Consider the following 13200-nt stretch of genomic DNA (forward strand, 5'->3'; position numbering starts at 1 on the left):
TAATTAGGATTAGTGTTATCAGTGTCCCATACATGACTGATAATGCAGAAACTCAGGGCAGAGTGCCCTTTTAGAACAGAGGACCTGTCGCCGTAGCAACACAAAACACATAAACTGGTTTTATTCCGAGAATGTTATAAACGGGTCCATATCATTATAGTTGTTTCATAAACTCCCTGAACTAAACTCTCAGGAATAAACACATATAATTTTTCATTTTATAAACATTTTTCCAGAGATGAAATTCACGTCTGACTCAACATCCTCTTTGCAAAATTCAAACACACACGTCCACATTTCTCACAAATACTATTGTTATTTACAAAGCAAACCTCCTCTTTTTGTAATTTTATCAAGCTGCACATCTGAGAGATATAAGCCTGGCAAATGCTCAGTCATACAAGGGATCTCGGTCTGAAAAAGAAAGTTATACTTACCCTGGATTAGAATTACATTTCTGTCAAGTCGTCCCTTGTATGAAAGGATTTTTTACTCGGGAAGTGAATGTCTCTTTAACACAGACCTCATGTCTGAATTGATGTTCAAAACTCTGATGCATCATGACACAGAGAGCAGAGTTCTGGTCAGGCATTAATGATGACTGTGTACAATTAAGCAACTTTTATTTTAGGTGTGGTACCACAGTGATTATGAGTTGTGTAAGAGTGTCTCAGTGTATGTTTTAATGACGAACTGTTTGCTTTTAGTCTGAGGAGGACCTACTGTACTGTACTCCCATCAATCTGATTATCTGATCAGACATACTTAATCACGTGAATGTGTCTCTGTAAAGAAAACACTGTATGGATCTACTAAAAGAATAAAGCTGTTTGTGATTATACTAATGACGATCCATATGTGGGATGCTCAAGGAATACATAGAATTCACCATGTTGTTTCTACAGTAGCCCTAAATGGGAAAACTGCTCTACAGAGTGCATTTCTTAAATACATTATCTCCTTCGGCAAAGAAGCGAAAACATGATGTGAAAATGTAAACATCTTAGTCCTGTGTCAGCCACCATAGTGCTTTGCAAGGGAGGGGTGGAGTGAGCCATTGGTTGCATTACGCAACCTTCATACACTGGACCTTTAATTTTGGGGTGAACTGTCACTTTGATACTTATGCGTGGATTGCACTATTTACAAATGTCCACATCAGATGACATTACATTGGGGAAAGGTATAATATTTACATATAGGCTATATGTGGCCTATGTGGCTTATATCTTTCGTATAAAGTATTATGTATTAGGAAGGAGGAGGGTTTATTGTTGAGAAATCACATCTTTTGTCTTTTACATGCTGTAAAAGGGATCCTATTGACTTTTGAATTGTCTAGGTTTGAAATATTCTAAAAGAATAATATTTTAAATTCTCTTGAATGCAAGGTTTACCCTTACGAAATTTACCATGGTTTATAGTAACCATAGTTTTTTATTTGTAGTTTAGTTATTTCTAGTCATGTCTAGTGTGGTAATTGCTCTTGTCTAGTTTAGTGTAGTCAGTTTATGTTCCCTTCCTGTTCCTACCCTTGCAGTTTTGTTGTTTACCCCCTTGCGGGTTTTTGTTTCATGTTTTGTGCTTATTATTAAAGTCTTTGTTAACCCCTTACCTGCTGTCTGCACTTGGGTCCTCTGTCTTTTTCCCGCAACCCATCCCTGACACATACACCCTTAATAATAATGGTGCTTAAAAGGTTCTTCACAGCGATGTCATAGAAGAACCCTTTTTTGCTTCCACAAAGAACCATTCAGTCAAAGGATCTTTAAAGAACCATCTCTTTCTTACCTTTTTATATGCTAATCTAAAGAACCTTTTTTTTCGCCACAAAGAGCCTTTTGTGTAACAGAAAGGTTCTTCAGATGTTAATGGTTCTTTATGTAACCATTTAGACAACAAGGTTCTTCTATGGCATCGTGAAGCACCTTTATTTTTTAGAGTGTAGTTGAACCGTGGTATTTGTATTAAAACTATGGTAATACAAATGATAATCCAACTGCCAAAAGCTACACTTTTACTATAATAAAACTATGGTTAATTGTCCTAGGTGTAACATTATATATGTGACAACATTCTATTGGTATTGATTATTTTCTTATATCTTTCATGCCTAGTGTGTAGACAGAGTATTGACGGTTTCATTGGACGCACGCGCATGGCCCGAAGTTAACTTCCATTCTGTGTTTGGTTATAACAATTTATTTTATATTTAGTTTATATGAATATTAATTTGTAGTAATATTGTATATATATATATATATATATATGTGTGTGTGTGTGTATGAAATTAAACTAAAACTAATCAATAGTATACTGATTCTTTGCAGAGGTTTACCGGAAGTTACGTTTGGGCCATGTAACATTTGTTTTTGTTGTTGCCACTGAAACCGTCTATATAAGTGGGTGTTTATGTGGGTGTTTACCATATGGTAGCATTAGCTTGAGCGCATACGTGTCAACTTATGGTTTTGGTACATGGAAATTTCAAAACTTTCCGATGTCCTCATGAGCATGTATTTTCATTTTCATCACACCTACGTAGTTTTTGCACGTCATAAATGAGGCAATAGGGTCTGCAGTTGTCGCCGCAGTGTGCAAGAGCCCTGCACTGAGCTGGGCCGGAGTGTTGCTGGGTTAACCACTGAGAAGGTTAACTCTATATTGTGCTTTGAAAGCATAACTCTTCATACCTGCATGCACTCACTCGACTGCTTACACAGCAGTATTTGACATAACCTTTATGTCTCGATAAGTTCCTGTGTGAAGAACGTTGAGGCAAATGTATTCTAGCAAAGAAACTGAATGAGACAAAAAAGTACTCTGACCTCTAGTACAGTTTAGAAAAGATTAAATTGTGATATGATAATCCAACATATACAGTATGATAATTCATTTGTTCAGCTTCTACATTTATTTATTTGGCTTCAATATACAATAAAGTAAGTCTCAGAAAACTTAATCCAATTAATTTGTCCAATCTATTTGTCTAAGTTATAAATGTTATCCAAAAAAAAAACATGAAAAAAGGAATTTTTCACAATGGGGCTGCATCCATACATCGAAAGGGCTACTTTTGAACATTTTTGTCTTTTTTCATCATTTGTGATTTTCATATGCAGAACATTTTTTATACTGAAGCAAATTTACACATCATGAGGGGACATCATGAAAGCATTTGTTTTTGTTTGTTTGTTTTAAATATATACATGTCTTTTTTTAAAGACCATAGCTCAGTGTCTTCTATAAGAAAAATGAGCTTTGCATATCTTTTGAGCTGTTTCTTGATTCTGGATTCATGCTCCAGTGTGAGGTCCTGTCTGCAGTGTGATCAAGTAGTTCGTTACATACATGAAGATTTCCTTTCAACTGTACGCATGACTGTCCGTGATCAGATTGAACTGAAGGAAATCATTGAACACGCTTACGTCAACTATCGAGAGACCAGCAGATCGTTTCGGGGAGTCATAGGTAACGTTATATGAAGTGATTACATACTAACTGCTTGTTATCTGTACAATCCTGCTTATCTGTAAACAGTTCTCAAATGTCAGGGGAAAAACTCATTCAGATAAACCTGATTATATATGAAGGACCCTTCAAAAACTTTGGCCATGAAGTATAGTTGTTGCATTATTACATAACGTTACAGTATTTATGACATTCAAGGTAACGGAACACACGTAAGTTAATGGCGTTACGTAATACGAAATATGAGTTAAGGTTACAAATCGTTTGTAGTCAAAACACAGTTACATTGAAAGATTCTTTTGATTACTTAGGATTTTCACGTTATTTCATATGTAATGTTTAATTTTATAATTTGTGTCGTAAGGAGCATTTCCTCATGGTAGTAGACAGAGGGCGCTGTTATGAGTGTAGCCTGGAAGTCAAGATGAATCCAGAGAATACAACACGTGGTTCGTCTGTCTATTCAGTTTCAGGCGTTTTAAACGAATTAAAGGTGATTATGACAAATGCTTTAGCATTTGGCATCGTACATACAGCTACAAATAATATATTTAATAAAATAATCAACATATGATACGTTATCAGTGGCGTTTTTACTTTTTAGACTTAAATAATTGAGACGCAGCTTATCTGAGTGTTTGCGTGCTGATAGTGAGCTGTGCTTTAGTGTACTTACAGTAAGCACTGTAAAACCCCGTCGTCTCCATTTGTTATTTGTCGCTTTTGATCGCTGCCTTCGTTATTATCGTGCACGTACTTATTAGTGAGGTAATTTTCTCATTTAACGTTTCGCCGCAGTTTGTTGAAGCACATCATTCTGCGTCCGCGATACGCATGATTTCGGTAGCTGTTATGAAGAAGACCTGTTACATTATGTATTCGGTAATCTGTAGTGGAGTGCATTTTAAAATAAACACTCGCAACCCCGGTCATATTTAGTTACCCCTGCTATTTATTTGTTATTGTGCTACTGCACATTTCTATCTATTTTTCTATGATAATTATAATTAAACATTCCATTTTTTCTCTTGGCTTGTTTGTTTCTTATGGCCCTAAAAAACGTTTGCATTTACAGACCTATGCTTAAATGCTTGAATTAGTATTATAGACAAGTATTTTGGTTCTCATGCATGAATTTCTTTACAAAATTTAAATGCAAAAAATAGACAAACAGCTAAATTTATATGGCTAAAGTGTGTATTTTTGCTTTGTAGACCCTACAACACTATATCGAGCCCGAACAGAATACCAGAGTGAGTTCAAGAGGCACTGGAAAGAGCACAGAACAGGTGAGAGCTTGTGACCGCTGGTCATTCGCGTAACATTCCAGTCATTCATTGTCAACTAGTCTTTGCATGTCTAGCGGTCCGTTTTCTGCATTGAACAATAAAAGATGGCTGACTTTTGACAGCCCTATTAAATGGGTTATTATAGATGGTTTTCTTTTTCAATAGGTTCTCTTCAGTGGGATATGATTAATATAGTGGAGAAAGGGAGGAGAATTCTGCAGAAACATTTGGAGCTATTTGTCACCCAAGGTGGGATGTGTGGCATAATTGTTTTTAACATTTATGTGTCAAAACTGCAAATTCTCACAGTTGTTTTTTTTATCTTGCAAAGGTCTGTGTCCCAACAAATGTGGTAAGTACAAGTATTTATGATTTTTTTATTACTGCAATGTTCCACATTTTAGAACATAAGTCAGCAAAACTGAGAAAGAACTAAAACATTAAAAAGCTCTTTAGTGACAAAAAATATTTATCAAATCAAACATCTTACATTTTTCCACCACATTCTTCCTTTTGCATTTATATTTGTTTGCAAAACCTTTTTTGGATATAAGCACGAACATTCAAAACATTTATATGAGCATGTGAAATCAAGTGTTTATGATTGTACTATAGATTTTTTTGTATCTCAGTTGTAGGCCTATCATATTGTGTTATGTGTATTAGTCCGCAATGGATTATAATTGTATTATTTTTCATAGTATGAGCCTGTAATGTTATGTTATTGTTCAAGCGCATAACAAAAGTGTTTATGATTGTTTACTGCTATGTGTCATTGATCAATGTCTGACTGTTTTCAAGTATGATAGTGGGATGATGCATGTATGTTGTATTGCTCATTCAGTGTGTGGGTGTATGGATTGTTGCTTGGGTGTGTGGCTGGGCGAATGCTTGTTTGTTACAGGGCTGTTCTATCAGAGAGTGATGAATTGCACTTCCTGTCAGTATGGGCTTTTTACATGTCTATCCGCCACACCCCCAATAGACTGTGGAGGTGAGACAAACACCACATATTCACACACCAGAACAATTTTAGCAACACTTGACTATATATACATACTGTATATATAGTCACACTCTTATATCTTTTCCCTGCGTTCTGTTTGGCTCTCTTCTATCAGAACATCATCTAGAGGCAGATGAAGGAGAGGGGGTGGTCTTGGACTGTTTTCTGCCTTGGCACACTCTGGTTGTTGGACAGACTGAGTATTATTACTCCTGGCTCCCTGCAAAGAATGTACATGTGCACACAGACACAAACACATTTCAGTTATTATTGGTTTCACAGAACATTGAAATTTTATTTTATTTTAGGTTGTATATGTATAAAGAAACATCATATCTCCATATTTTGTGATTTTTATTTTTTGCCATAAATCATTACTGTTAGTCACCCTTTACAATATGCTTGTCACCGGGTTTTGCAAATATCGAACCAATAAAAAGTATTAAAAAGTGCTTGCCAACTTTAACAATAATCATTTAAAAAGAACTGTTTTTTCAATTTCTTGAAAAAACACAAATTTGGTCATTCGAGGTTTCAGAGGGACAACAACGATTTATGAAAATTAATAAAAGTTATCTGTTTTTGCAAATGAACTCTTCATATACAGTATATAGTATTATATATAAATTCATTCTTCTTGAATAATCTTCTCCTTTATATATAGCACTAGGCAGGCAAAAGTTATTTTAACAAATCTTTTTGTTTAGCCAAAAACCTGCTGTGTTTGACTATTCTAAAAACTCTAGTTGAATCTGAATACGCTTCTGCATATCAAGATTAATCTGATGAATTCGTACAAAATCTTCATTCTTTTTGTGCCAGTAAAATATTGCATTGATTAAATTATAAATGAATTTACAGTATATTTAAATTATACTGCCCTCTTAAGTAGCCTCAGTGTCGTAAGATACTTGTAATGTACCAAGTGTACTACTTTTCCCAAAGTACAGCTTGATGTAGATTAATCTACATGTATCTTTGAAAACTATAGTTTTAAATTTGCTTCACTTCACTGCCAGCAATCACAGAGCAGATTAGAGTGATTTCAATGAGTAAATGAATGTACTAACATGCACACTGTTGTTTATACATTGCAAGCTGTCGCATGAGGGGGAGTATGAAGAGCTGGTGGTGACAGAGGACTCTAAAATCGTACTCAATCAGCTGAGGGTCAACGAGCAAGGCGTATACCGCTGCCTCCTACAGGATCAAAAGGCTACTACACTTTCTCGCATTTATTTTTACCTGAAAGGTAAGCAGTGTTCACTGCTGCTTAGTGAGTTTGTAAATCATATGTAAACTGACTAGTTTTAAATGGACCTTTCTTTCTGTCTTTTAGTTAATCCACTGCCATCCACAACCCCTAGGCTGATGGTGACATTGCCACCTCTGCCTGTGGGTTATGACCTCACCCCCCCCAGCCTGCATAGGAACTCGGTGCTCATCATGGTGATTTTACTGTCTGTACTCAGCATCACCGGCAGCCTGGTCATCATAATGTACCTCGGGTATGACAGATCAGATTGTTAGACTGATAGATGAATGTTGGCTTCTTATTACAAATCCATGTTTGATTTAAGAATAATTTTAATTGGAGATCTAAACATGCTTTCAAAATATTTTAAATGAAGATCTTAAAGTCAAAACATCTGTAAAGACTGCACAATTTCTTAATGGAAAGACTGGCAGAGGGCACATGAGTAATAAAATGAGCTAGCAGTTATTGATCAGAGCATTTCTGAGAAGCGGGTTTCACTGGAAGGGACACATGGATTTTTCCATGTTAACTACCGAGCATGCTATAAACTGTTCTAATTCAATTCATTACTGCGACAGTTTGCACACGAATCACAGAATCTTAGCATGAGAAAATATACAGTTTTAATGTTAGCGAGAAATTAGATTTGGCGAAGTCTCTCGTGACACTTTTAAGGTACAGTATGTAATTTAATTCAATGGCATTTGGGTCAGACTCCTAACAGACTTTAGGAGTTAAATATACTGTAGTTTATGTTTACTGTATATTACAAAAGAGCTAAAATAAAACGAAAGGAAGATACAAGTGACAGTGAGTGATCTGTCACAGGGTCATCAATCACTGATTGTGTCCAGGGAGACATCAGGAAGGAAACACATTCGATTCATCCATTCTGTCAATGTTTTGTGTCTCTGACAGAGTGACCATGAAGCAACAGAAGGAGGGAGACAGCAGGTGGGGAGAGAGGCAGGATGCGGAGGACATTGAGCTGAATGAGGGATGTGACCAAAGGCGAATAAATGAATGACTACAGTTATCCAAAGGATTGATGATCCCAGTGTAACTGTTAAAGGGATGGTTTCACTGAAAACTCACCATAGTGTTCATTTTTTCACAGAACACAATTTAAACAGTATCTAAAAGAATCTTTTTTTCAATACACTGAAAATAAATAGAAACAAGGGCTGACAAGATAAAGAAAGAAATGTTTTGGGTAAACAAACTCATAAACGAAAAATACAAAAAGATGACCTAGAGATAAAAACAACATGCTTTGACATGAAGTCATGTGAGTTACAGTGAACGTACAGAGAGTCCTCAATAGTAAACACAACTGATTCAATTGATCAGCTCAGCATAGTGTTTCAGGAGTCAAATAAGGGGGACATCTGGTAAAATCAATGATGCTAACATTCTGTCTATACATGATACTTCTGTAATTCATTTACAGAATAAAATTGCATACAGACATAGGAGTAATTTGCGGGTGGGACATGTCCCCACCACTTTTTGGAAGAAATTAAGAAATGCTTGCAGAAGGTGTGTATTGTTTAGGGGCCATTAACGTCTAAAAGTCGTGGAAAAAGCAGGATGTGGTGCTTTCTCACTATCTCCTGTTGCTCACACTCATAAGTTAATTTTGCGGAAGACAGACCGCGACTGCAGAAACGCGGCCAGTGCTTGCTTGTGCATCCAGTGTCCAAGCACAAAAATGCGTAAACCAACAAACAAGTGACATTTTTAGTCATATAAATTGTTTTTAAGTGTAATGCACCGCAACAGCAAGTGACCTTCCCCAAATGACAGGTTGGAAACCGAGCTGGAGTCAAAAAGCAGAGTATGCAATGGCCTACTCTATATGATAAATATTCCCAACGAGACAGAAACAATTTATTAAGTATTAAGTAAGTATTAATTGTTTTTGTCCCCACCACTTTTCAAAACAAAGTTACGTCACTGCATACAGACCTAAAATATTTCATTCATTCACTAGATAAAAAAGCAAAATGACATGTTTTGATGAATGAATGACACGTGGGAAGGAATTAGAGTTAGTGGTGAGGAGGGGAGAGTTGAATCATTTGGATCACAATGTTTTTCTAGATTTAATATTCCTCTGCCAACTGGTTAATCCCGGGGATTATCCGCTTCTAGTCAGAGGAGTGCACAGTAAAAACTCTAAATCGTTTGTTTTCACATCAAGTTCCCCTTCAACAAATGAAAGAAGTGCCAGACTTCCTGTTTAGCATGTCATTACATCTCAATGATGATAGTACTGTTTTTCAGATCGTTCAGATGTGGTGGTGTTTGGCATTAGTAGATGGGAGAATACATTTTTTAGGACCTATTTCAGAATAGCATTGGCAATGTTATGGGGCCTTCTGGGGAAAGTCCTTTATTATAATATACAGGAAATGACCTGTTTTGAAAGTACAGTTCTGATTATCAGTGTTTTTGGCTTTTATGTTTTTAAATATTCATTATGTGATTTTATTTTCTGTTTTATAGAGATGAGTGACAGGATGCAGAAATTGCTGTCATAGTAAAGTCCGGACAGTTCCTCCAAAACATCTTATTATTACATCTTATTCTGTCAGCTATGTTAGCTGGTTTATTTTATAAGCGTAAAGCAACATTCTTACTTGAATCGGCTGGTTATTTTTTTCTTAGGAAATAAAAATGTTACACTTACACAGAGTGGTATCGATTTTCACTGGTTTACTCATCAACTTCCTGTAGACGGCAACAGACAGTTCGATGAAACATAACTAAAGGGGATCTCCCTCAAACACAACATGCTTTTAGTAATGTTCTTTGTTTCAGGCAGGTACTATATGGGGTACTGGTATGAGTATTCATGTTCTTTTTCTGTGCCATTAAGTCGAAATTTAAATAACGATTTGATCCGCACAATAGTTTGTTAGTTCCATAATTTATTATTACAAACAAAATAACAATTACATTGTATGTCTACACACCTTTATGTCAATTATAATATATACAACATAGTACCAGATATTAAAAACAGTCACTCTATTTTGTTGAATTAGTCTAAGCAGGTTTCTCTAAGTAAACAGCCCTTGACTGTTGCTTTTGCAACAAGGGACCTTTCTACCGTGTTTTTTCTTTACCTTCTTTACAGGAAATTGTGACACTATATAGTTTGTAACACACACCTCAGCCCATGATACTACCTTTGCAACAATAACCGAGAAACACATTTGAAGTACATTTAAAGCTTTAACAATTTTGCATGTCCTCAAAAAAAAAAACAGGCAGATAACAGCTAATATAACAGCTAATAAATAAGGTATGGGTGTCACAATATACCAGTATTTACAATAACTGAAAGTAAAAAGCACAATTATCGATATCATGTTAATTCACCACTCTCCTAAATAATCATAAACTATTCAGCACCTTTTTTGGATACAAAAATAATTGTACAAATGATGGCGTGTTATACAGAATAGTGTAACAAACTGGTTGCTTTCTGTGGCTGGATTTTATAAGCGCTTGTATGGTGTGCTATATACAGTAGGCTATACATAACTGGCACAATTTACTTAACCAGACATGTACTGTAGAATGAAAACAAATGAATTTCCATTTGTGACCTATAAAAATGTATAAAGGTAAAATTAAGTGCTATTATAAAGTTATTTACAATAGAAAAATAATACCAGTAAGTGTAAGACTTGTTTGCTGTAGTAGCAGTTGGGTAATAAGGCTTGCTGCAAAGTCACAAGAACATGAAAGTGGGACGTCCAGCCTAAAGTGCTTCAATGACTGGAAAATCATTTAATTCAGAATTTACATACAGTATGGGTCAGGAGGAATTATTAAACGTGTTTTTCATATTTTAGTAAGTGCATAAACTAGATAAAAACATAACAAAAGTTAAGTTAAAAAACAATTGGGCCCTTTAAAACCCCCAAGGACTTGCAAGAACATGAAAATGAAAGCCAAATGAAGTATGTAATGAAGTACAAGAGGAAGATGAAGCTTCAAGTGTGGGAAGGAGGAGTAACCGCAGTTGTGGGTGAAATTGTCAAGGAAAAATATGGGGGAGAAAGAAAATTCAAACGCGAGGGAGTGAATGAGAGGACAAAGCGAGCTGAACTCAGCTGCTCTTAACACGCACATTCAGTGTAGAAAAACACAGTGGGAGGATCCGCCTCTTCTTCCTTTAACAACAGTGGCTTTAGTTTTGGTTTGTGATTTTAGGCTGAGCTGGAAGAGTATAATTATTTAAATTCATTTTGCACATGGTTTTATTTTGGATTCTGTACTCCAGTTGAGCTACAACTATACTGTTTGTCATCCAGAGATAATGTTGTGAAAATCCTCTGTTGGAAAATAGATTGTGTATTTTGGTAGACACCATATCGTAATTCCTTAAAATGTCAAAATGTTTTCTATTTAAAAAATAATACCTGTCAGCATTTGGCATACTAGTCATTAGTCATGTTGGTTAAATGAACCACTGTCGTTTATGTTATTTTTGTTATCACATGGGGGTGTTTTTGGCAATAGTGTTAATTGTCCCGAGCTGATGCATCACATTTGATCACATTGGCCGCAGCAACCGTATATGAGAAAGCAAAATTTCCATTCTCTAATCGGTGACTCACTTTAGGATGCTTTTCCTTGTTGTCATTTAACATAAATGAACTCAGACTTGTGGGAGATGTTCCATATAATGGGACCTTTAGCTGAGATTAGTAATGATTCATTGTTACACAACAGTTATGTAATTTGATTGACTGAACCATGTTCCAAAAAGGGGTGATATTTAGTACTAACAGCCGTTAGTTCATCCATAATTGAAAATTCTGTCATCCTTTACCCTCATGTCATTTCAAACCTGCATGACTCTCTTTCTTCTGCAGAACACAAAAGAAAATATTTTGAAAAAGGTGGCCAACCACACAATACCAGACCCTGTTGCCTTTCATTGTATGGACACAAAACCACTAAAACATTCCTAAAAAAATCTTCTCTTGTATTCCAAAAAAGAAAGAGTCATAGACATGTTTTGAATACTGTACAGCTGAATAGATGCCGATGCAGTATTGAACACAACTGCACTTGAATAATAAATATTGCTCCTATACTAATATAAATTTTATACGATGTTGAGAACTGGCTGGTTACAAACCAAAGTGCAAAAAACGCTGTGTTGCGGAGAGAGACGATTTGTGAGCCTACAAATGCTGTTAAAGATTATCCAGCCCTCTCAGACTGTGTAACTCCAAAAATAATCCTACATTCAGAGATCACTGTGGTTTTCCACTCTCTACCACATGGCCTATTTCTCCACTACACATCTATTCATTCAAGAGTACACACCTCCCCACACCCACCCTTTTAGTGCTATTGTCTGTCTGTACGTGAATGGAGACTGTGTTGGCTAGACTGTTTTGAACACGCAGAGTCCTGATGTGGGAGGCCATGAGAGATGCTACTTGATGTCTGCAACCATGTTGTTTTGTTCTAAGGGGTAAAAAGGTGGCTGGAAAATCAGACAGCATTTTGAATTGATCTGTTTGTCTGTTTATGCATCTAGTTACGCAGAATTGATTTTGAAGTGCTTTTATGAATCACACTCTGTCCTAGAATGATATTTCAGATAAGAATATACAATATGAACCTTATAACATTAGATTATTATGATCAAATCAGCAAGCTAGTAAGTCATAGATATCATGAAAAAAGCATGACTATGTGAAATGCATTATTTTGTATGTTTAATTAATTTTATTTTCATTATTTCATTATCATTTGTTTCATCTAGTTCTTATTATTATCAATTTAACATGAATTTTTATTTCATAAACTCCATATGTTAAACGATTGTGCATAAATGCTTTATTAATCAATAGCCTAATGTGTGTGTTGTTTTTCTCGGCCTCTTTTTTTAGTCTGGTCTATTCTATTTATTCCGCTCTCCTGACAGTTCGCGTCACCCTTTGAAACTGTGCACCTGTGGAAAGTTGCAGCATTCTGTATTTTGCCCACACAACAACGAATAATGCGTCACATCTAGTGAGAGATGATTTAATGATGCTGATCTAACGCGCAAAGTTTGCCCAAAAGCCTCAAGATAGCCACACAGGTGCCGTATACACAATATGGTAATTTACGTATATGTGTGTGCGCGGCTGTACACCTTA

The 13200-nt window shown here is 35.8% G+C and overlaps 1 protein-coding gene across 1 annotated transcript; it reads left to right on the forward strand.

The window, feature by feature from the left end:
- Positions 1–3254: 3254 nt before the first annotated feature.
- Positions 3255–8180, forward strand: LOC130568318 (izumo sperm-egg fusion protein 1). Its single transcript, XM_057357095.1, has 9 exons — positions 3255–3471; positions 4686–4760; positions 4926–5009; positions 5092–5112; positions 5665–5754; positions 5882–5997; positions 6865–7018; positions 7106–7274; positions 7943–8180. The coding sequence occupies exons 1-9, from the start codon at positions 3255–3257 to the stop codon at positions 8049–8051; spliced, it is 1035 nt and encodes a 344-aa protein (XP_057213078.1). The 3' UTR covers positions 8052–8180.
- Positions 8181–13200: the final 5020 nt, after the last annotated feature.

The sequence above is a fragment of the Triplophysa rosa genome, linkage group LG17 (genome assembly GCF_024868665.1).
Source record: "Triplophysa rosa linkage group LG17, Trosa_1v2, whole genome shotgun sequence".
Lineage (NCBI taxonomy): Eukaryota > Metazoa > Chordata > Actinopteri > Cypriniformes > Nemacheilidae > Triplophysa > Triplophysa rosa.